General features: G+C 43.2%; 5 protein-coding genes across 14 annotated transcripts; 3 read left to right on the forward strand and 2 right to left on the reverse strand.

Moving 5' to 3' along the window:
- Nucleotides 1–1465: 1465 nt before the first annotated feature.
- On the forward strand, nt 1466–6248 carry LOC115760513 (glycerol-3-phosphate dehydrogenase, mitochondrial). Of its 3 annotated transcripts, none has more exons than XM_030701875.1 (8): nt 1466–1487; nt 3021–3164; nt 3221–3377; nt 3435–3544; nt 3768–3880; nt 3940–4799; nt 4860–5563; nt 5974–6248. In XM_030701875.1, exons 2-8 carry the CDS (start codon nt 3063–3065, stop codon nt 6106–6108), a joined length of 2181 nt encoding a protein of 726 aa, XP_030557735.1. In that variant the 5' UTR covers nt 1466–1487; nt 3021–3062; the 3' UTR covers nt 6109–6248. The 3 variants fall into 3 exon arrangements, with proteins under 3 accessions (XP_030557735.1, XP_030557734.1, XP_030557736.1); XM_030701874.1 differs by lacking the exon at nt 1466–1487 and adding an exon at nt 2135–2302; XM_030701876.1 differs by lacking the exon at nt 1466–1487 and adding an exon at nt 2571–2591.
- Nucleotides 6088–9098, reverse strand: LOC115760514. 3 transcript variants are annotated; one of them, XM_030701877.1, is made up of 6 exons: nt 8892–9097; nt 8549–8795; nt 6981–7717; nt 6554–6764; nt 6242–6493; nt 6088–6170 (listed from the first exon to the last, which is right to left on the reverse strand). In XM_030701877.1, the coding sequence occupies exons 2-5, from the start codon at nt 8715–8717 to the stop codon at nt 6255–6257; spliced, it is 1356 nt and encodes a 451-aa protein (XP_030557737.1). In that variant the 5' UTR covers nt 8718–8795; nt 8892–9097; the 3' UTR covers nt 6088–6170; nt 6242–6254. The 3 variants fall into 3 exon arrangements, with proteins under 3 accessions (XP_030557737.1, XP_030557738.1, XP_030557739.1); XM_030701879.1 differs by having other exon boundaries at nt 6107–6189; nt 8892–9098; XM_030701878.1 differs by having other exon boundaries at nt 8549–9097.
- A 140-nt stretch (nt 9099–9238) lies between these two features.
- LOC115760651 (protein RRNAD1) lies at nt 9239–11425 on the reverse strand. Of its 3 annotated transcripts, XR_004017681.1 has the most exons (7): nt 11326–11425; nt 11058–11267; nt 10184–11004; nt 9978–10114; nt 9866–9913; nt 9503–9804; nt 9239–9435 (listed from the first exon to the last, which is right to left on the reverse strand). XR_004017681.1 is itself a non-coding variant. In XM_030702116.1 (6 exons), the coding sequence occupies exons 1-6, from the start codon at nt 11404–11406 to the stop codon at nt 9725–9727; spliced, it is 1377 nt and encodes a 458-aa protein (XP_030557976.1). In that variant the 5' UTR covers nt 11407–11425; the 3' UTR covers nt 9239–9724. The 3 variants fall into 3 exon arrangements, 2 of the variants coding, with proteins under 2 accessions (XP_030557976.1, XP_030557978.1); XM_030702116.1 differs by having other exon boundaries at nt 9239–9804; XM_030702118.1 differs by lacking the exon at nt 11326–11425 and having other exon boundaries at nt 9239–9804; nt 11054–11132.
- Nucleotides 11426–11457: 32 nt separating this feature from the next.
- LOC115760649 (PX domain-containing protein kinase-like protein) lies at nt 11458–15554 on the forward strand. Of its 3 annotated transcripts, none has more exons than XM_030702115.1 (10): nt 11458–11754; nt 11816–12022; nt 12199–12475; nt 12534–12942; nt 12996–13174; nt 13230–13469; nt 13543–13688; nt 13746–13895; nt 13998–14178; nt 14271–15554. In XM_030702115.1, exons 2-10 carry the CDS (start codon nt 11921–11923, stop codon nt 14465–14467), a joined length of 1881 nt encoding a protein of 626 aa, XP_030557975.1. In that variant the 5' UTR covers nt 11458–11754; nt 11816–11920; the 3' UTR covers nt 14468–15554. The 3 variants fall into 3 exon arrangements, with proteins under 3 accessions (XP_030557975.1, XP_030557973.1, XP_030557974.1); XM_030702113.1 differs by having other exon boundaries at nt 11460–11754; nt 13998–14187; nt 14271–15553; XM_030702114.1 differs by having other exon boundaries at nt 11460–11754; nt 11838–12022; nt 13998–14187; nt 14271–15553.
- Nucleotides 15555–17994: 2440 nt separating this feature from the next.
- LOC115760702 (tctex1 domain-containing protein 4) lies at nt 17995–18981 on the forward strand. Of its 2 annotated transcripts, XM_030702168.1 has the most exons (4): nt 17995–18076; nt 18316–18387; nt 18458–18657; nt 18716–18981. In XM_030702168.1, the coding sequence occupies exons 1-4, from the start codon at nt 18011–18013 to the stop codon at nt 18879–18881; spliced, it is 504 nt and encodes a 167-aa protein (XP_030558028.1). In that variant the 5' UTR covers nt 17995–18010; the 3' UTR covers nt 18882–18981. The 2 variants fall into 2 exon arrangements, with proteins under 2 accessions (XP_030558028.1, XP_030558027.1); XM_030702167.1 differs by having other exon boundaries at nt 18458–18981.
- Nucleotides 18982–19077: the final 96 nt, after the last annotated feature.

Genomic DNA, 19077 nt, shown 5'->3' on the forward strand with positions numbered 1-19077 from the left:
TCTTAAGTAAAGAAACCTTATTTTATTACGCCTCGCCCTTCTATTCGATTCTCGTGAATGTAAGTAGGTCGCCTTAGTTTTGATTATTATTTTAGCAGTGTGTTGACTGAAAGTTCGGGCTTAGGGATATAGCAACTGATCTATCTCTTAATTTCTCGCTCTAAATAATATAATAATCTTAATTATTTTATTGACTGGCTCGAGGTCTCATTCAAACATGGAAAGCTCGCCAAAACCAGCACTAAATAACAATAATAGTTATAATCAATTTACAGAGTACCTTCTAGTCGGTCACTTTCGACTAGAGCAATTACACTGCCCTTATATGTGATTCTCACAACCTTTTGCCCAGCCCTTCTGGTCACACTGGTTCAATAATAACCCCAATAAGCTTTATTCACAGCAAAAAGCTCTTAAGTGGCCATTTTGACCTAGTAACCTTCAGTGGAGAACTTGGCAACGTCGTCGCAGCAAAGATAAGATAACTAAGTAGTATGCATATTAAGTGATAGTAGAGGAACTACTAAAAGTCGCCAGTATTAATATTTTGCAATTCCATTGATAATGTTCACGTGCGGACATTGCGTCTCGCCGCGAGCTTTATCAGTCGGCGGCGTCTGCCGACATCGTCTGACGGCAAGCTTGAAAGCTTTCCGTGTGGGCGTGCGGCGCGGAACAGTTGCCGGCAGAAATGGCCAAGAGCTGAGAACCCGCTACAATGAAACGATACTTTTTATATCAAATGCAGATACCAAAAGAAAAGACAGCAAAAACAATACAATCGCCTGACAAACTGGTCGAGCACATTTTGGCAAGGTTATTTGTAGGTCTGCACTTTGTGGGTCTGGGTCTGGCTGTATATAAATAGCCTGTTGTTGTTGCCTTTCTTCTGGCTAGACAAATGTTGCTGACCTAACCCAAGCTGCTGGACGTCATCATGCACGTCCAATGTCTGCTCCCTGTCTACAATATGTTATTTCTTCCTCCTCCATCTCCGGATGTCGTCGTGCATGAATTAGCACTGGATTTGGGCTACAGCTGACGTTTATCATTTCGGTTATTTAATTTGTTTTAGCTGTCGCTAATGAATCATTCATAAGTTGCGGCAAACCAAGTGTAATGCGTAAAGCAATTGACGAAATTCCGCTTATCAATGGGCAATTCAAGGGTACACTGCACAGCAGGCAAATAGTTTCGTGCAGAGGCTGGAGTAATAACTAGGTATGGAAAAAAAAGTTAAAATAATGGGAAAACACTAAGGGAATAAATTTAGAATAATGGGAATAGTGAGAGAGAGAGAGAGATGAATTCATTTCGATACGCGGAATCAAAATGAAAACTCAATTTTATAAACATATTTGAACTTCAAATTCAACTGTCAGGCCTGAGCATTTTTTTTTTTAACGAAAAATTGTATTGTGCATTGCTTGGATTAGTTTTATCTTTAATGACGCTTCGTGCCGGCATTTATCAGCCTAGATATGCGAGTAAGTACTCCCATAGTATCTACAGACCGGCAAATGTGCAAACAAATTGAATAATCACAAAGTCATGGGGTGAATATAATGAATATGCCGGGGTACGACTATAAGATACTCTATTACTCAAAATTGGCGCGCTTATATAAGTGCTGTTATGAATCAGAGACCTGCACAATTTGAAAATGAGTTATATGAGGGCTGAACTTTGTACTTTAAGATCGCGTGTTAGAAATTAATCATGACTAATTAACTTTTAACTGTTAGCCTAGCATGCCCTCTCTGTGTATACTGCGACAGGGCAGAGCATTGTTTAAATATGCGTGTCTAAAGATATGAATATAGAATAGCGCTCGGTTAGTTACAAAATGAAAATAAACTAATAGGTAAAAATAATATAAACGACGCCGTACCGCCACAAGGTGAACTCATCATTCACGAATAAACGAGTGTGAGTGAAAAGTTCGTGAGTTTCAGTTTTTTGCCGAGTGCTTGCTAGCCAATTAGACGTGTGTTATAGACGCGAGAGCGGATGTAAGAACAGCTGTTGCTTAGAGTAACGGCAAGGGCGGGGAGCAGTTCGACAAGTTGCAAATTCTCTGAGCCAAAAAAGCTGCACATGCAACGGCAACAGCTGCTGCACAGCCCAGCAAAAGCAGCCAACCAGCCAAATAGCCAGCCAGCTGTGCACGGTCTGCGTTTAGAGCGACGACGACTATCAACGCGCACGGACGGGGTAGCAGGCAGCAGAGCAGCAGACAGAACAGTTCACAAATTTCCAGCAGCGACGATTACGAATTTCCAGCATCGGAATAACAACGACGGTAAGCTTAATATACAATTTGAACTAGCTCAATGCGGTCGTGCGGGCAACAACAGCAGCAGAAGCAGCAGCAGCAGCAGACCGAGCCGAGTGCGAGCTAAAAGTGAATAAAAACTCTGATGTAATCATTCGCTATTACGCTCGCCACAACAAAAAAAAAAAAAAAAAAAAAATTCAAATCACATTGAATTTCTTCAAATATCGCCGCCGTTGTTGCCGCTGTGGACTTTGTTAGATTTTATTCAGCTCTTATTGCGTGCCGCGAACGGTTTGGCTGGAAACAACTCAAGGTAAACATTTGGTACGCGCCTGGAAACGCATAAACGACGCAGCTCAAATTGTGGGTACATTTTTATGCGTTTATTCAACACTGGGCAAAGCTTTGTTTGAGTCTGAGTCTACCCACGCACTGCTGCGGCATGTCATGGAACCAAGCGCGCCCATATCGATTTAACGTACTTAACGGAATTTTTGCTGCCAATTGTACATGTGTGCGTTGGAATGTTGGAATGAAACACACACACACTCGGTTCCAATGCTGCGCGCGCCGGCAGCGCTAAAAAGTTCGCAACAAAAAGCTTGTAGCGCGCTCTCTCCCATTGCTTTCGCGCTCTCACCACAACAAAAGAGAGCGACGAAAAAAAGAGGCATTAACTGAAAAAAAAAAACAAGTGCTTAATATGCCGTTTAATTCGATTTTAAAAATAATTTTTGATTAGCTAAACAACAATAAAGAGAGCGTTTCGTTGCCTTAAGAGAAGATGTCGTCGCGCATGTTTAAATTTGGCGTCACCGCCGCCAGCGCCTGTGTGGGCTCCGTAATTGCCTCATGGACCATCGATCGCTGGAACTCGCCGCATGTGGTAAGTGCAAATCGCTTTTGGCCATTAGCCAGCCCTTAACCAAATGTGCTCCACAGGTCAACAATGCCATGCAACGCCCACCCAAACGCAAGCGCACCCTGCCCATGCGCAGCGAACAAATCAAATCCCTGATGAGCGGCGAGGAATTCGATGTGCTCATCATTGGCGGCGGCGCCACTGGCGCTGGCTGCGCCCTCGACTCCATAACAAGAGGTTCGTATGAAATACCCTTTACAGTTAACTGCATTTAAAGGGTTCGCTTCGACACAGGTCTAAAGACGGCGCTCGTCGAGCTGGATGACTTTGCCAGCGGCACCTCATCGCGCTCCACCAAGTTAATTCACGGTGGCGTGCGCTATCTGCAGAAGGCTATTCTAGGCGTAAGTATGCCAGATGCTCAGAATTTATTTACATGCATCTATAACTAGCAGGTATTACCCGGCTAGTTGCTACGCCTAAATCTCTGAAGAACTCTAATGGTGCCGGGTAATCCCTGCGAGTCCAGTAAATAGGAGTATTGTATTTCATTAAAGCTTAGATCGTAGATCGTAGATTTATAAGGCTAGAAGTAATGCTTGTCTATGTGTATATCTATCGCTACAGCTAGATCTTGAGCAATATAGAATGGTTAAGGAGGCGCTGGCGGAACGCGCCACAATGCTTGAATCGGCGCCACATTTGACGCATCCGCTGCCCATTATGCTGCCCGTCTACACGTAAATAGCTCGACTCGACTGCTGATTACGCGGATTTATAAATATTGTTTGCATTTCAGTTGGTGGCAGGTGCCGTATTTCTGGGTAGGCATCAAGGCGTACGATCTGGTGGCCGGCGATCGCAATGTAAAGAGCTCGTACTTGCTGTCCAAGAAGGATGCTCTGGAGCTGTTTCCCATGTTGAAGAAGGATAAGTTGTGCGGCGCCATTGTCTACTATGATGGCCAGCAGGATGATGCACGCATGTGCCTGGCGGTGGCTTTGACGGCGGCGCGACATGGCGCCACCGTCTGCAATCATGTGGAGGTCAAGGAGCTGCTCAAGAAGGACGACGGCACCGGCAAGAAGGTGCTGTGCGGCGCCAAGGTCAAGGATCATATCTCTGGCAAGGAATTTACGGTCAAGGCCAAGTGCATTATCAATGCCACCGGCCCCTTCACCGACTCCATTCGCAAAATGGACGATCCGACGGTGAAGAGCATCTGCTGTCCCAGCTCGGGTGTGCACATTGTGCTGCCCGGCTATTATAGCCCCGATCAGATGGGTTTGCTCGATCCCTCAACATCCGATGGACGTGTCATCTTCTTCCTGCCCTGGCAACGGCAAACAATTGCCGGCACCACAGATCTGCCCTGCGAAATAACGCACAGTCCCACCCCGACCGAGGATGAGATTCAGTTCATCTTGAGCGAAATCAAAAACTATCTCAACGCCGACGTTGAGGTGCGTCGCGGTGATGTGCTGTCCGCCTGGAGTGGCATACGCCCGCTCGTCTCCGATCCCAACAAGGACGACACACAATCCCTGGCGCGCAACCACATCGTCCACGTCAGCCCCTCGAATTTGATCACCATTGCCGGCGGCAAGTGGACCACGTACAGAGCCATGGCGGAGCACACCATGGATGCGGCCATAAAGGGTAACTATTAATAAAGAGATCTGGTGTATAATCAGCTTGAACTGCCTTAATCTTCGCCAGCCTGCAACCTGAAGCCGGAGCGCGCCGAGGCTGTCACATCGTATCTGAAAATTGAGGGCGGCCAGGGCTGGACACCCACCATGTACATACGCCTGGTGCAGGACTTCGGGCTGGAGTGCGAGGTGGCTCAGCATCTGGCCAAATCGTATGGTGATCGCGCCTTTGCCGTGTCCAAGATGGCATCGCTCACCGGCAAACGCTGGCCCATCATTGGCAATCGCATCCATCCCGAGTTTCCCTACATTGATGCCGAGATTCGTTATGGCGTGCGAGAATATGCCTGCACCGCTGTGGACATGATTGCGCGCCGGCTGCGTCTGGCTTTCCTGAATGTGCAGGCCGCGTCGGAGGCACTGCCCGTCGTCGTGGACATTATGGGCGAGGAGCTGCAGTGGTCCAAGGAGGAGAAGGAGCGCCAGCTCAAGCATGCCACGGAGTTTTTGGCCAACGAAATGGGACACACCATCAATCGCCAGTCCAAGGAAAGAATACCCATCAAACTGTCCAAGGAGGAGATTCAGACATATGTCAAACGCTTCCAGCTTATCGACAAGGACAAGAAGGGCTACGTCTCCATCAACGATATTCGCCGCGGGCTCAAGAGCTTCGGCGACGGCGATGTCTCCGGCGAGCAATTGCACGACATTCTCAAGGAGATCGACACCAACATGAACGGCCAGGTCGAGCTGGATGAATATCTACAGGTGCGTATTCACACAAAATCAAAGTTTATTTCATTTCACAGTACACAAGACATATATTAAAAAATTACAAAAGTTAAAATTGCAGTCGGGTATAACCGACTGCCTAATACTCGGTTCACAGTCTATTAAATTAGTCGATGACGTGCTGCATTTTGGGCCGGCGACTCTAAAATGAGGCAGTGTACATTTATTTAAAATTATATTAATTGATCTTAGAGGATATGATTAGTCTACATGCTAATTTTAAGGAGGAAGACACATCTGACACGGATATATGTATATAAGTATCCCAATTTTTCTCTTAAACGGACACACGAACGGACATTGCATACAAAACACACTTCTTTCACATCGAGCCGAGTCAAGTTACATACACATATATATCAAATATATAAAATCAAATTGCACAGATGATGTCCGCGATAAAGACGGGCGATGTGGCCTATTCCCGTTTCGCTCGCATGGCCGAGCTGGAGGAGCAGAAGCACGATGCGGCTAACCTGAAGCAGAAGATCAGCGTTGATCGCTCCGGCGGCGGCTTGTAAGCGACTTAAAGGACGAGCACTTCACGCGTACATCTCTACGGCACATCTAAGCTAGGATTAAGCTGCAACGAATTATACAAACTATATAAACAACTTCTTTACATTTTGCTGTTAATAAAGTCTTGAAACTCACACCGACAGCTACGTTACGCAATGCAACAGCTACTGCTGGACTCTGCCGGAGGCTGTTGACTTGGAGCTGGCGGTTGCCTTGGAGCTGGCTGTTGCCTTGGAACTGGCTGTTGCCTTGGAGCTGTCTGGTTTTTTGGAGCTGGCTGCTGCTTTGGAGCTGACTGGTTTTTTGGAGCAGGCTGTTGCTTTGGAGCTGCCCCCGTCTGTCGTCCATTCCTTTGCTCGTCTTGGCTGAGGCGTTCCGCGCGTGTGCCTAGGTTTTAAGCATAACTTGTTAGTTAAAAGACGGGAGTACTCTTTGAGTCCATCTTACTGAACGAGGATATGACATTTCTGTCAATGTCCGCCGTCAAGTTGCCATCGGCGCGCTCGAGCGTATAAATATGTGCCACGACGCAGTTGAACATATCGACGCGTTGAGGTTGTGTGAATGCGGCAAACAAGTCCAGTTCGGGATCCCAGAAAAAGAGCAGCTTTCCATTGCGGCCAGACGTTGCCAAGGAAGTCTTCAATTCTCTGCACATCTGAAAAAACGGACGGGAAAAAGCGACTGACTTTATTTAGCTGATTTATTATATTATTGAGTGGGAAGTCCAAACAGACTGGACTGAGATGTTCTTTAAGACGCCAGGAAGTTTATAGAATAGATTGAAGTCAATCAATAAAATAGGATTGTGCATGGAAATAACTTTGAGAAATACTTGCTCGAGGCACTAACTTATCTTTCTGATCATACTTACGTCTATCAATATATCCTTTAGCGTCTCGGTACTCCAGTAGGAGTCGGATTTGTGCTTGACTTGCCACAGAAACAGGGTCTTGATATAATAGCTCTTCAGATTGTTCATATTTTGTTTGCTATCGCGAAACTTCTTCATAAATTTAATAGTTTCCTTCAGCTTTTGCTTGCCCTTGATCATAACATTTTCGGCATCGTAGTAAGAGGCGCGGAAGGACACGTTGTTCGCTTCAAACGGCTTTAAGGGTTTCGGTATCGCGTCCCAATAGCGAATGTCCTTAAAAAACTTGAGCTGCTCTGGCTGCAAAATATTTTGTCTGGCAATCAACCTGATGGCTGGCACAAAGTCCACCGAGTATTTAATATCCCTGTCTTTGATAAACATCGTGTGTGCCGGGCCGCATCGCTTGTAGATAATTGGCGTGACCCTTCCGTTGACCTCGATTTTGTTGCCCATTTTGTTTAGAGCCCGTGTCATGGTGCCCGTTATCATGTCCTGCAGCTTGTCCTCGAGCAGCAAATTCCTGTTCGTGACTAATTTTTTCAAATACGTGTAAGAGACTTGGTTGTGCTCCTGTTTCTCCAGAGCGTTTAGCACCTCGGTCATATCCAAGGTAACATTGCCGGGTCGCCTGGGATCCTTTTTCACAATAATCCTGTCATTCTCGGGAAACACCAAATGAACTACCAAATCGAATTCGTCCGGTTTCGTTATCTTCAAATTGTCCGCATAACTTCCTGTAGTTATATAGTTATATATATATATATATATATAGAGAGAGAGAGTGTGTAGACTGTATGACTAAAGCGCAAATAAAGTCTATATCATATACTCGAACAGTCAGCTTGATAAAGTGATCGGTTCGCATCTAGTTTTATAGCTAGTCTTATTGCTTCCTGACCTAGGGATTTCTTGGAAACAGTTACGCGGAACTTTTTAAGATCCCAATAAAGTGCAACTGATAAGTTTCGATTGCTAAATATTACAAATTTCGATCGTTGGAATGGCCGACAAATGCCAGTTAAGTTCCATTATGGTAGAGGAATCCTATAATTCGTTAGGTTCAAATCTTGAAAAATAATATTGGATTTTATGCCAAAACAAGCTTTATGATAAAGTATTTCAATTTTGATAGGACTAAAATATCTTGGTGAAACATTTTTTATACATCAATTAAATTGTCCCTCAATTGTTTCTTTATGCAAAAAAAAGGAATTCGTATGCATTTGCGATTCAACTAGGAAGCAGAATATTAACTTATATCTATCTATCTGATTAGAAATATATATGCAGTCTGAGAAAAAAACAGTTAAAAAAAGTTTTTGCAAACGGAAATCTGAACTTCCGCACAGCGGACCCATGCGGCACATGCTCACACACACACACACACACACACACATGGACGCTTTAAAAAACGCAGACGCACACACACAGACAGAGCATATATATATGCTATGTATGCATGTGTGTAACGATTCCAACTCTGTGTTGGCTTTCCAGCTGCAAATGCCAGGTAGACGCCACGTAGTCACGTATTGCACTTCCTTTTTAGCTTGTGTTTCACTTACCACCCAATTTGTGGCCACATAACCATTTGCCAAGTGGCTGCTCCTCCTGCAGCATTTTGTAGATTGAATTTCGCAGCACATTATAATGATTTGTAAATATTTGGCGATCACCGTTGATATTTATATAATCTGCATTGGCTGCATGTAGAATCTGCTCTAGAAATGACATTTATTTCGCACTTGCACTGCACTTTGCTGATCTTAACGTGTCCACCACCAAGAATAAACTGAAGCGACAAGCTGCAAACTGTAAAGAAGAAAATTAAGAGAGCGTCTCAGCTGAGGCAGCCGGCATGGCATAATCTCAGCGATAACGAAGCGAAATGAAGGTTCGCTCTCTTACTCTCTCACTCTCGCTCTTTGCGCTTCTGAGCTACGTCACTTGCGACTACAAACATTTGTTTGTCATGTTCAGAAATTTTTTGGAATTACCCTACTTTTTGATGCTTTGAACGTTTTGGTGTGAACTCGCAAAAAAAAACAAACAACTTTACGTGACATGAGAGAACTCAAGAATTTTGAATAATTATTTATGCTTAATTTGAATAATTTAAATATCAAACCTCATTTGGTGAATACTCTCTAAAACAAAAAGCAGAAAGGCTAGTAATATGTCATATTTATTTATTAATCAACTCAGTGCTGCATTACAATAAAAATAAAATTAGTTAATTAATCGAATTAGTCAACTGTTATACAATAATTTCCTTGATTTGTAAAACAAATATAATACACAAACATAATTTATAGAAGCTATGGAGTTAAATATTTGTATGTTACTCTTTGCTCAGTATCTTTTCGTGTTACCTTATTCTGTTTGCTCCATGCGCCACAAACATTGCTCGCTCAGAGAACCGAATGACCTACACCATGGAAGTCAATCCAGGCTACGGATTAAGCGCAGCAGTTTCTACATTAAGTAAATTAATGATAATCTTAAAATAATTTCGTTACCTAATTTTAAAGGCACGACCATAAAAGCCATATCAACTAGCTCAACTGGGAAGTCCCGTACAGGGGCACTCGACACCCATTCATTTTTTTAAAATCAGATTACAATATTGTTGAACCCAAGAAGCAAATGAATTTATAGGCATTTCTTAATTGGCATTTGGCATCGTTTATTGTTTTTGTTTAGCTTATGGTCAATAGCTTCCTTTAAGCAAAATCGTCCCATCAGCTTTTTATGGCGCTGGTAATGTGATTTCTGGGCGAAAGGCGAGGATCAAATATGGCCTCAATGTTTACTTGGCAACCTTGAGGGCGAAAACAAAGCATAAACAAACAAAATACAAAATCAATTTCTGAATAACATACCATTCTCTAGCAGAAACATTCCGCGATCGTACAGTATAATGCTTTCCACTTCAGACATACAATAAACCAATTATAAGTATATTTTATAAACAATTTGCATTTAAATGCTCACCCAGGGGCGCCAGCATTAATCGCAGCGTATAAAAGCACACGATGCGACGCCAGTGCAGAAGATCTGCATCGATTTGGTCAGGATTCGCTGCTTGCAGCGAGGCAAAGCGCGTGCCTTCGATGGCCTTTTGAAAGTAGCTAAAATTGAAATGGGAAACAAATGCATGCATTACTTTAAACTCTCTCAAATATCTATTCAGGTCTTACTCATTGAAAGTCATGCCAGGCACATGTTTCACATTGCGCAGTGCCGAGTGCCTCAAGTCGGGCAACTGTTCGACAATAATTCGTTCGGCCGCGGCGCGTAGCGAGTGTATTTTTAGGTATTCATATTGTCCAGCTTGAAGGCGATCACTGTACTGTTCCATCGCGTGGCAAGCGATCTCGCGTGCCTCGTAGCTAAGCTGACAGTTGGCGTCGTTTTGCAGCCGCGAGCTAAGCGGATAGCCGTGCAGCTCCTTTCGGGGCTGGGTTTGCCGTGTGCTCATTTTCTGGTAACAGCAGCCCACAAAATTCAAGAACTTTGCCTGCTTACAGCTCAAGAACATGCGCATTAGCGTGGCGCCCAGATCACCGCACGGATGCAGTCCAATAATGCCGAATTGGAAATCCGTGTCTGGCAATTGGAAAGCCTCCCGTATGCTCTCGATAAAATGCACGGGCTTAGTGTCGCTGCTGAGACGCTGGGTTAGATGCACTGGTCGCTTAAAATGGGTCGTTTCGCTGACCTCCATGTGCTTGGCAGCTATGCTCTCCAGTTTGGCATCGATTGCCACCGCTTGCTCGTTCAAATCCGCCTGCATTTCAAGGCAGCAAACATTGATGCCATAGCCATAGGCCAGTATGCGGGCCAAGTGTCCTACGCCGGCGCCAAAGTCTACCACGAAGTCAACCGTTGTCTGTTGGCAGCTGCGCGCACAAATTGCGGCCATTCTTTTGATTTCATGTGACTTTTTTGGCTTCACACACTTCATAAACATGTGCTTCAGTTTGCGGTGCTCCAACAGTGGGCAAGGCAGCAGAGAAACCTGTGCATGAACAGCCGTTAATATGTCTTACCAAGTTATATTAGCTTACCAACATCAAGCTGCTTGTTTGGTGTCCTTCTGATGCACAGAGTGCGCAGCACCTGGCGCAGCGCTAACAGCTCCAAGGGCCATAGCACACGTGTTTTCATGGAATCGACGCCTTCAAATTGCAGCAGCTCGCTCAACTTTTCTACCGGCAGGTCTTCCAATTGTCTCCGCCAGCTTAAAGGAAGCTTGCTCCAATGGTCATTCACATAAAAGTCCTGCCGAATCAGAGAGATCGCGTCATATGGATTTGAAAGAAGCGAAAAGGCTATCTACCAGCACATAGGAATCCAATAACCACTCGTATGTTTTAACTACATCTAAACAGGCGGTAAGTTTGTTGTTAATATCAAGCATGTTGGCCAGCTGTAGTAGTAGGATTTAACAGCTGATTAGGCGCGCCCAAAATTATTTTTAAAAATTGTTTTGTTACTTTTGCTGCGCAAACAGGTAAACAACCAGGGACGCGCATTTTACCAGAGTTTTCTACATCACTCAACACTGTTTATAATCGAAAGTCGATAAATCAAATCAGAAGTAGTAGTCGAGTTCAGTATTTTCGATAGGTAGATAGAGCTTTCGATGTTTCGTTCTCAACACTAGTAAACAGATTGTCTACCAATAATAAGAGGAAAGAAAAACACGACGTTCGGGCCTAATTGGCCATTTAAAACGGAAAGAATACAATAGAACGCGCAGCATTTTGTAAGTGCTTCATGAAAAAAAGAGTGAAGTGATGTATTGAAGAGTATTTGTGCCTGGCCAGGGCATTTTTTTAATCCCTAAAGGGTGGAGACAGGTATACACACACACATATATATTGGCAGTGCCGTTAGCTAAAGCGAAGTGAAAATGCATCTGCGTCCAACAAATGGCAATATTTGCGAGCAGATATGAAAGAAAACTACCAATTGACGACACCGAGGCAATAACTTGCGAAATAGCTACAGTTGAGGAGATCGACGGACATACGGTAAGTGCAGGTGCACATATGAAAATTAACATCGCGCAAAAGAAAAATCAATAATCTGCGACGCCGCTGCCGATTTGTTGATGACGCCGTTTTGCATGATGACGGTGCCTGGCTGTGTCCGCGCGTGTGTGTGTGTGTGTGTGTATGTATAGAAAAAAAAAAATGTTTCTTTGCAGGAATACCTGCTGCGTGTGCAGAGAGGCGATAGCTCCTGGAACGTTCTACGCCGTTACAATGACTTCAACAAGCTGCACAAAAGTCTTCGTATCTCTGGCATTGAATTGCCGCTGCCTGGAAAACGCATCTTTGGTAACATGCGTCCGGACTTCATAGCTGAACGGAAAGAAGCATTACAAGTTTACATAAACACAATACTAATGAATCCCATTTTGGCATCATCGCTGCCAGCCAAGCGTTTCGTTGATCCCGAAAGCTACTCGCAATCATTCCATGGTGAGTTATGCTAAATTGATAATTAAATATAACCAAATCATTTTTAACTCAATTGTAGACCATGCAGTGCAACATGCTTTGCTCTGTTTGCGCAACGACACGGTGTGGACACTGGGCGCCACTATGGGTGCGATAGGTTGGCGGCTACGCAAGCATTACTTTAAGGCGACCACCAAGCCGCCAGAGAAGAGCAACAACAAGTTGGTCAAGAGCGGCTCACAGAACCAACAGAGCAAGCATTTCGCAGCCGGCAGCAATGGCGGTGCTCACTCGGTATCGATTGATGCGGGCACAGTGGATCCGAATGCGGAAATGGTCGCCGAATGGCTGGAATACGGACCTGATAAGTACGTCGATGACAAGGAAATGAATGGCGTGCTGAAAAGCCTCATGGGCCTCCAGCATCCGCACATTGAGTCCATCGTTCTGGCAGCGAACACCGAAAACGGCTGCTTAATTATCAGAAAGTAGGTGATCTTATATCCTACGCAAATATCATTCTAAGCCTGGCCTTTTATAGATTCCATAAGCATGGCACACTCAAGGATGTGCTCTGCATGGCAACGCCAAAGAATCCATTTTTAAGCAAGTACGGCAATCCCAAAGGACGCACAGCTCTCTCCATGAAGCAAGTGGCGACCTATGGCAAGCAAATTTTAGAAACTCTTATATTCTTGCACTCGAAAGGCTATGCTTATGGTAAGTTTAATTTTTGATATAGGGTTACATATTTCTAATTTGATTTTGATTACAGGTCACCTGCATTCGGGAAATATTGTCATTGTGGATGACTGCGTCAAGCTGTTGGACGTTGAGAACTATTTGGTGGGTGTGCCAGCATTTTATCGACCATTTTTCGTGCAGCACAGCAAGATACACACAATTGAGACAGTTGACGTTTACTGTTTCGGCCATGTGCTGTTCGAAATGGCCATGGGCTATCCGCTGCAGGAGTCGGTCGTGCGACAAATAACAGAATGCCCCGAAGCGCTAAGTAAGAACAGCTTAATGAATCTTTTGTTTATAATTCATTTGTTAACTCTCTAACTCATTTTGTTAACCTGCAGAATCTCTGTTGGAGAGCATACTATCGAAGGAAGCATGCAAGGCAGGCCTGCCCACACTGGAGCAACTGCTTGGTCACAGATTCTTTACGCAATATGCAACTGACAGTGGATCCACAGCCGAAAAGCCGTACTTTAAGTTGTCCCTGGTAAATTGTATAATTATTTATCTGTAGTCAATTTACTAAATTCTCTTTTCTTTGCAGAACGCAAAGGAATTGCTCAGGCAGGCGGCCGTTAAGTGCGAGAATCGTCTGCGTGACGAGCAAAAGTCGGTTAAGAACCAAAAGCGTATTGTACGCGTGCAGGAGCTGATGAGCTCCGAGGAGGAGAAGCGCAAATCAAAGCAGAAAGCTGTAAGTAGCATGTAAATGTGACCAGATGTCAAGTAGAAGTTATAGTCGTAGGCTTATCAACACGGTTATTTATTGTTTTCTTTTACTTTTGGTAATATTTAGAAGTTAGAGCACAAACAATCGAAGCTTAAGCAACAGGGTTCGCTCCAAGCAAGCAATGGACGCTTGTCGCTGGCGGCCGTGACAGCTGCATCGACCAGCACAGTTACCGCCGGCGGCGGGTTAAGTACGGCAGACTCTTTCAACCGCTCCGACAGCACCCCAGAAGAGCCCCATCTGGCTGGTATTAAATGTAGCTATTTGCTTTTGTTTTTCTTTTAACTACGTCTACGTCACACCTGATCCCAACAATCTGTTATCTGTTAATGTTCACAGCAATCATGCCAGCTGCGCAGCAGTCGCACCAGGTGCTACCAGCGAGCAGCGCTGCCGTGGAGAGGCAGATATCGACTCCGAACATTGCAACAGAGGACGTTGACGCTGGCGAGGATGAGCCCACGCGCTCAGCATTGCTGGAGTCAATTTGCAAATTCAATCGCGGCTCGCTGCGCAAAGTACGCTCAAATGATTAGGCGACGCGCAAAGAATTTTACATATTTACATTTTGGACCAAATGTGGCGTTATGAAATAACGGTTCCATCAAATTAAAAGGCAAAACAAAGAACAAATCAATGGAGAATAACCAAAAACAAGCAAACAAATAGATACATTTTTAGATACATATAACAATACATATTGGTAAACTAATGCATCTATTTATTGGCATACTTAAAGAAAACAATCCAGCAAATAACTATAAGTAACTATATATATATATATATAAACATATATATTTACTAACGAAACCCACTGAATCTGTGTCCACAAAATAACGTATAGAAATGTTTTATAAACTCAAATGATATGTTCGTCTATATATTAGCATATATATATATATATATCTATGAATCTAAGTTACAAATCACACACGTCTGCGATACGGAGACGGCTAAAGGTCAAGCGTACGCAACTAAAGCTTTACATATACATATACATGACCACTACACGACTGAGACTAACTTTGGTACGAGTATCTTAAATGAAAATCACGATTAAAAACAAGAAGACAAAAAAAAAAAAAAAACAATTTAAAAATTTCCAAAAATTGTTAACTATAAGTCTGCACCGAAATTCGCACGATGACGCTCTAAACAAATAATCTATTTATAACTATCATGCATATGTATATGTATTTAATCCATATAATCTGTTCCTTGATGTTGTGCCCCCTCTTTTTTATTGCCGTTACGGTCTAGTATTGAGGACATAAAAATGTATTAACTTGGCCAAATGATGTACTGCTTTGTTTCTATTGGTATACTTTCTCTTGTATTGATATTGATATATTAGATGTTTGAAAGCGTAACAGGCGCATTATTGAATTCAAAAGATATATTTATATATGTATACTCAAACAAAATAATGAACAAACTCATGAAACAATTGTAATTTGATATTGATGTGTATGTTTGTATTCCTGTCTTTGTGTTTTTATGTAACTGACTGTGTATATGTTCAAATATGTGTGTATATATGTATAAGAACATACCAAAACTAATGTGTGTAACGAAAACTATTTGAGCAACATATTATATTAACTATACATATATAAACCAAATAAAATGTAAAGTATTTATCGTTGTAACTCAAAAAGAGTTTGAATAAGAAATGCAAGTTAGGGTTATATATATATATATATATACCCAAAAGGCAACAGCTATTTGTATACCAAGTCTTTAAGACAAAACTGGTTCCTAGATGACCCATTATATCCTTGGTCAATACGATACCATTGATATAGTCCTAATGAACCCACAGTTCCAAATCCGTGCGGAATTCGCTCTTCTTGCAGCTTTCCCCTCCTCCTTTTATGGTTCCTAGATGCTCGATATATCCTTGGTTTGACCATACCATTGATATAGTCCTGGTGAACCTAAATATCAAAATTCGTGTAAAATTTGCTGGTAAACGGTCTAAATATGAATATGAATGCTTTTCTTTTAGCCGCCCCACCTCTCTCTATGGTTCCTAGATGACCCATTATATCCTTGATCAATAAGATATCATTGATAGAGTCCTGGAGAACCTATAGTTCCAAATCCCAACAAAATTCGCTTAAAAGCGTTATCCACATTTAAATTAAGATTTAAAAATTAACGGTCGTAAAATCCCCATTGCACTGTGCCCGGCCGTTGGGCTCACATTTTCAAAGCAAAATTCAGCTGAAATACCAGGCGAACAGAAATGCACAGCAGGTAGCTGCACGGAAAAAATTTAATTTAACAGTCCACTGTTAACTAACAGCTGTTAATTAAAATGCCACTGTTAACTAACAGCTGCCGCTGTTACTTAACATACCACTGTTAAAAAGGGGGCGTTCGATTTTTAACGAAATTTAGCAAAAATACCAGGCGAACAGGAATGACCAGCAGGTAGATGCACTAAAATTTTTCGTGAATGAAAAAAAGCATTGCATACCCAAACGAGGCGCGCGGTCGAGCCGCGAGCTGGGTGCCTAAATTTCGACGAAAATTCGGCTGAAGTACCAGGCGAACAGAAATGCGCAGTAGGCAGATGAACTAAAATTTTGTTGAATGAAAAATTCCATTGCATAGCCACAAGGGCAACTAAAATGGGTACTGAAAGCATAAAACATACATATTTCTGGACCGTTCCCGTGCGCACTTTGCAGGGATTCGGTGCTTTAGGTTCACAAGGACTATATCAATGGTATGGTATGACCAAGGATATGTGGGTCAACTAGGTACCGTCGAGGGGAAGGGGGCTGTTGCTGGGAGGGCTGCTGAAAGAAGCATTCATATTTGTTGACCATTTCGGTCATTTAGGTTCACCAGGACAATATCTTTGGTATGGTAAAACCAAGAATATGTGGGTCATCTATGAACCATCTGTTTTGATTGTTCGCCAGGACTATATCTATGGCATAGTGTAACCAAGGATAGAGCTGGTCATCTAGGCATTTGTTGTCTTTTACATTTGATTTTCTTACTTCGCAATAATTGTCCCAAATAAGTAAACATTTTTCTTATAACAATTTCAATAATTCTTTAGCCATAGCTCTAATGTACTTAATTTATTAGACCTACTTATTTGGATTTTCAATTTGCTAACATATATAAACTAACGTTTATAAAAAGGCTACATCGTCGGGCACCTGCGGTCTCCCGGCAAGGATTCTGCTGCTTTTACGCCTGATTCCGTGGTAATCCAAGTCTTCTGTTGTATCCAGGTCTAGATATATCGCTCTTGTTATATTTGGTGGCTGAGTTGTCTTTCTGCTTCCTCTACATTACCAAATTTCAAGTTTAGCTGGGCCTTTTTATCCTGGAATGCCGATCAAGAGATAAAAGCATCGTGCCCTTAAAAAAAAAAACGGAGAGATATCAATTAGTAAAAGCAATTATTCTAAGAAGTCTGTTTAGCCATAACTCGGCCAAATCATTAATCACTGTTTTTTTTTAAATAACGATTTTTTAGTTTTATAAAAATGAATTGATCTTGAGATGAGCAGCCCCTTAAAGCCATAAGAAAGTCTATATTATTGTAAGGTAGGGTCCTATATATACGTTTTCTAATTGAAGAAAAAACAACTTTAAATCAAGGCCCTTCTGGCTGATTCTCATGAGAGCGGGCAAGGCTTAGTTCTAAAGAAAATGCACTTCTAGTTCTGCTTAAAGGTACTCTAGTAAGTTCTTACTCAATCACTGTCTCTTTCTAGAAATTTAAATCTCCGTCTCGTTAGCCAGCATACAAGTCATCTCGCAGTCATGCCTGTTTTCCATTTATTTAACGAACACTTGAATCTTAAGGTAGAGTCACCTGCATTCGGTTGGTTGGCAGCTGGCAAGGTCAGTTAACCGAGTCGTGCCCGGTTAATGTGTGTCAATTATCGATTCAACATTTGGGCCCGGGCCGGGCCATTGCCACGGCGACAGAGCCATGGAGGGCACCTTGTCATGCTGTAAATGGCATAATATAATTATCATTTGCGGTTTTATGGCAAGCCGCGACGCACTCGAGACATCGGAAATTGAAATTGAACACGTGACGGCAAATGGCCAGCGCGGCGCAAAACTGGTCGGGCCTGGTAACGCTTTGTCTGGGCCAGGAACGCGAGAAGGTACTTCGATTGATTTTGTGCTTACTTGGGCCGCACGATAATATGTGTGCTTAATGAACGGGAATGCTTCGAGCATGGCTTGAAATACAAAAATTTGTCCAAGTCACGCATATGGGCGATAGCTGGGCGAGGGGCGAGCGGCGGGTGGTGCCAGCGTGAATCCCCAGGAGTTAGTGCCAGTTAAGTAGCAAGTAATGTAATAGATTCTGTTTCGACACTTTCGTTTTGTCACCATGCAGAGACAGACGAGCAGCCAGCGCACATCCCTGACCAAGTGCAATGTGGCCGCAGCATTGGGCGCGCCGCCAAAGGTAAGTGTTGCTCAGGCCAGTTTATGTGCCCAGACGGATTGTGTTCCTTTCCTCTTGTCTGTTGTGCCAGGCGCCTGTGCGCTATATGCCCAGCTATCGGCTGGAGCCAAAGAATCCCCTGAACACGGAACGCTTGGAGCTGACCATGCGCACCATCATGAACAAGAACTATAACGAGGATTATCTGTTCCATCCGCGACAGTCCTATCATCTGGCTGCCCAGGTCAGCGAAGAGATTAAGAACAGCATCAAACTGCTGAATTTCGACAGGTGGGCTACTGATCCTCCTTCCCAAATTGCCCTAAACCTTTGCCTTGTGCCTGCCCAGATATCGTTACGTTGTGCTGGTGACCGTTGGCGAGCTGCTGATGCAGGGCCTCTGCTCCATGGTGAACTTCCTGTGGGATGCCGACAAAGATGGCTTTGTCACCTACACGATCGAGACGCCCAAATTTGTGGCTGTCTGCACCATATTCTATTTGTACTACGATTGAGTGTGTAGGGTATCTAAAACCAGAATAAATAAATATATAAGAACGAATATTAACAAGAAAAAGTGGAAAATGGATATAGAATAAGTAGGATAAAAATGAAAAAAGGTAAAGAATTAAACCAAAGTGCTTACAAAACATAAAAACAGCTTCAATTGGATTTCCCATCGTTTTGCAGCCTGCCTGCCGGTGGGGGGGA

The sequence above is a fragment of the Drosophila novamexicana genome, unplaced genomic scaffold, assembly GCF_003285875.2.
Source record: "Drosophila novamexicana strain 15010-1031.04,08,12 unplaced genomic scaffold, DnovRS2.1 tig00000462-arrow-pilon, whole genome shotgun sequence".
Lineage (NCBI taxonomy): Eukaryota > Metazoa > Arthropoda > Insecta > Diptera > Drosophilidae > Drosophila > Drosophila novamexicana.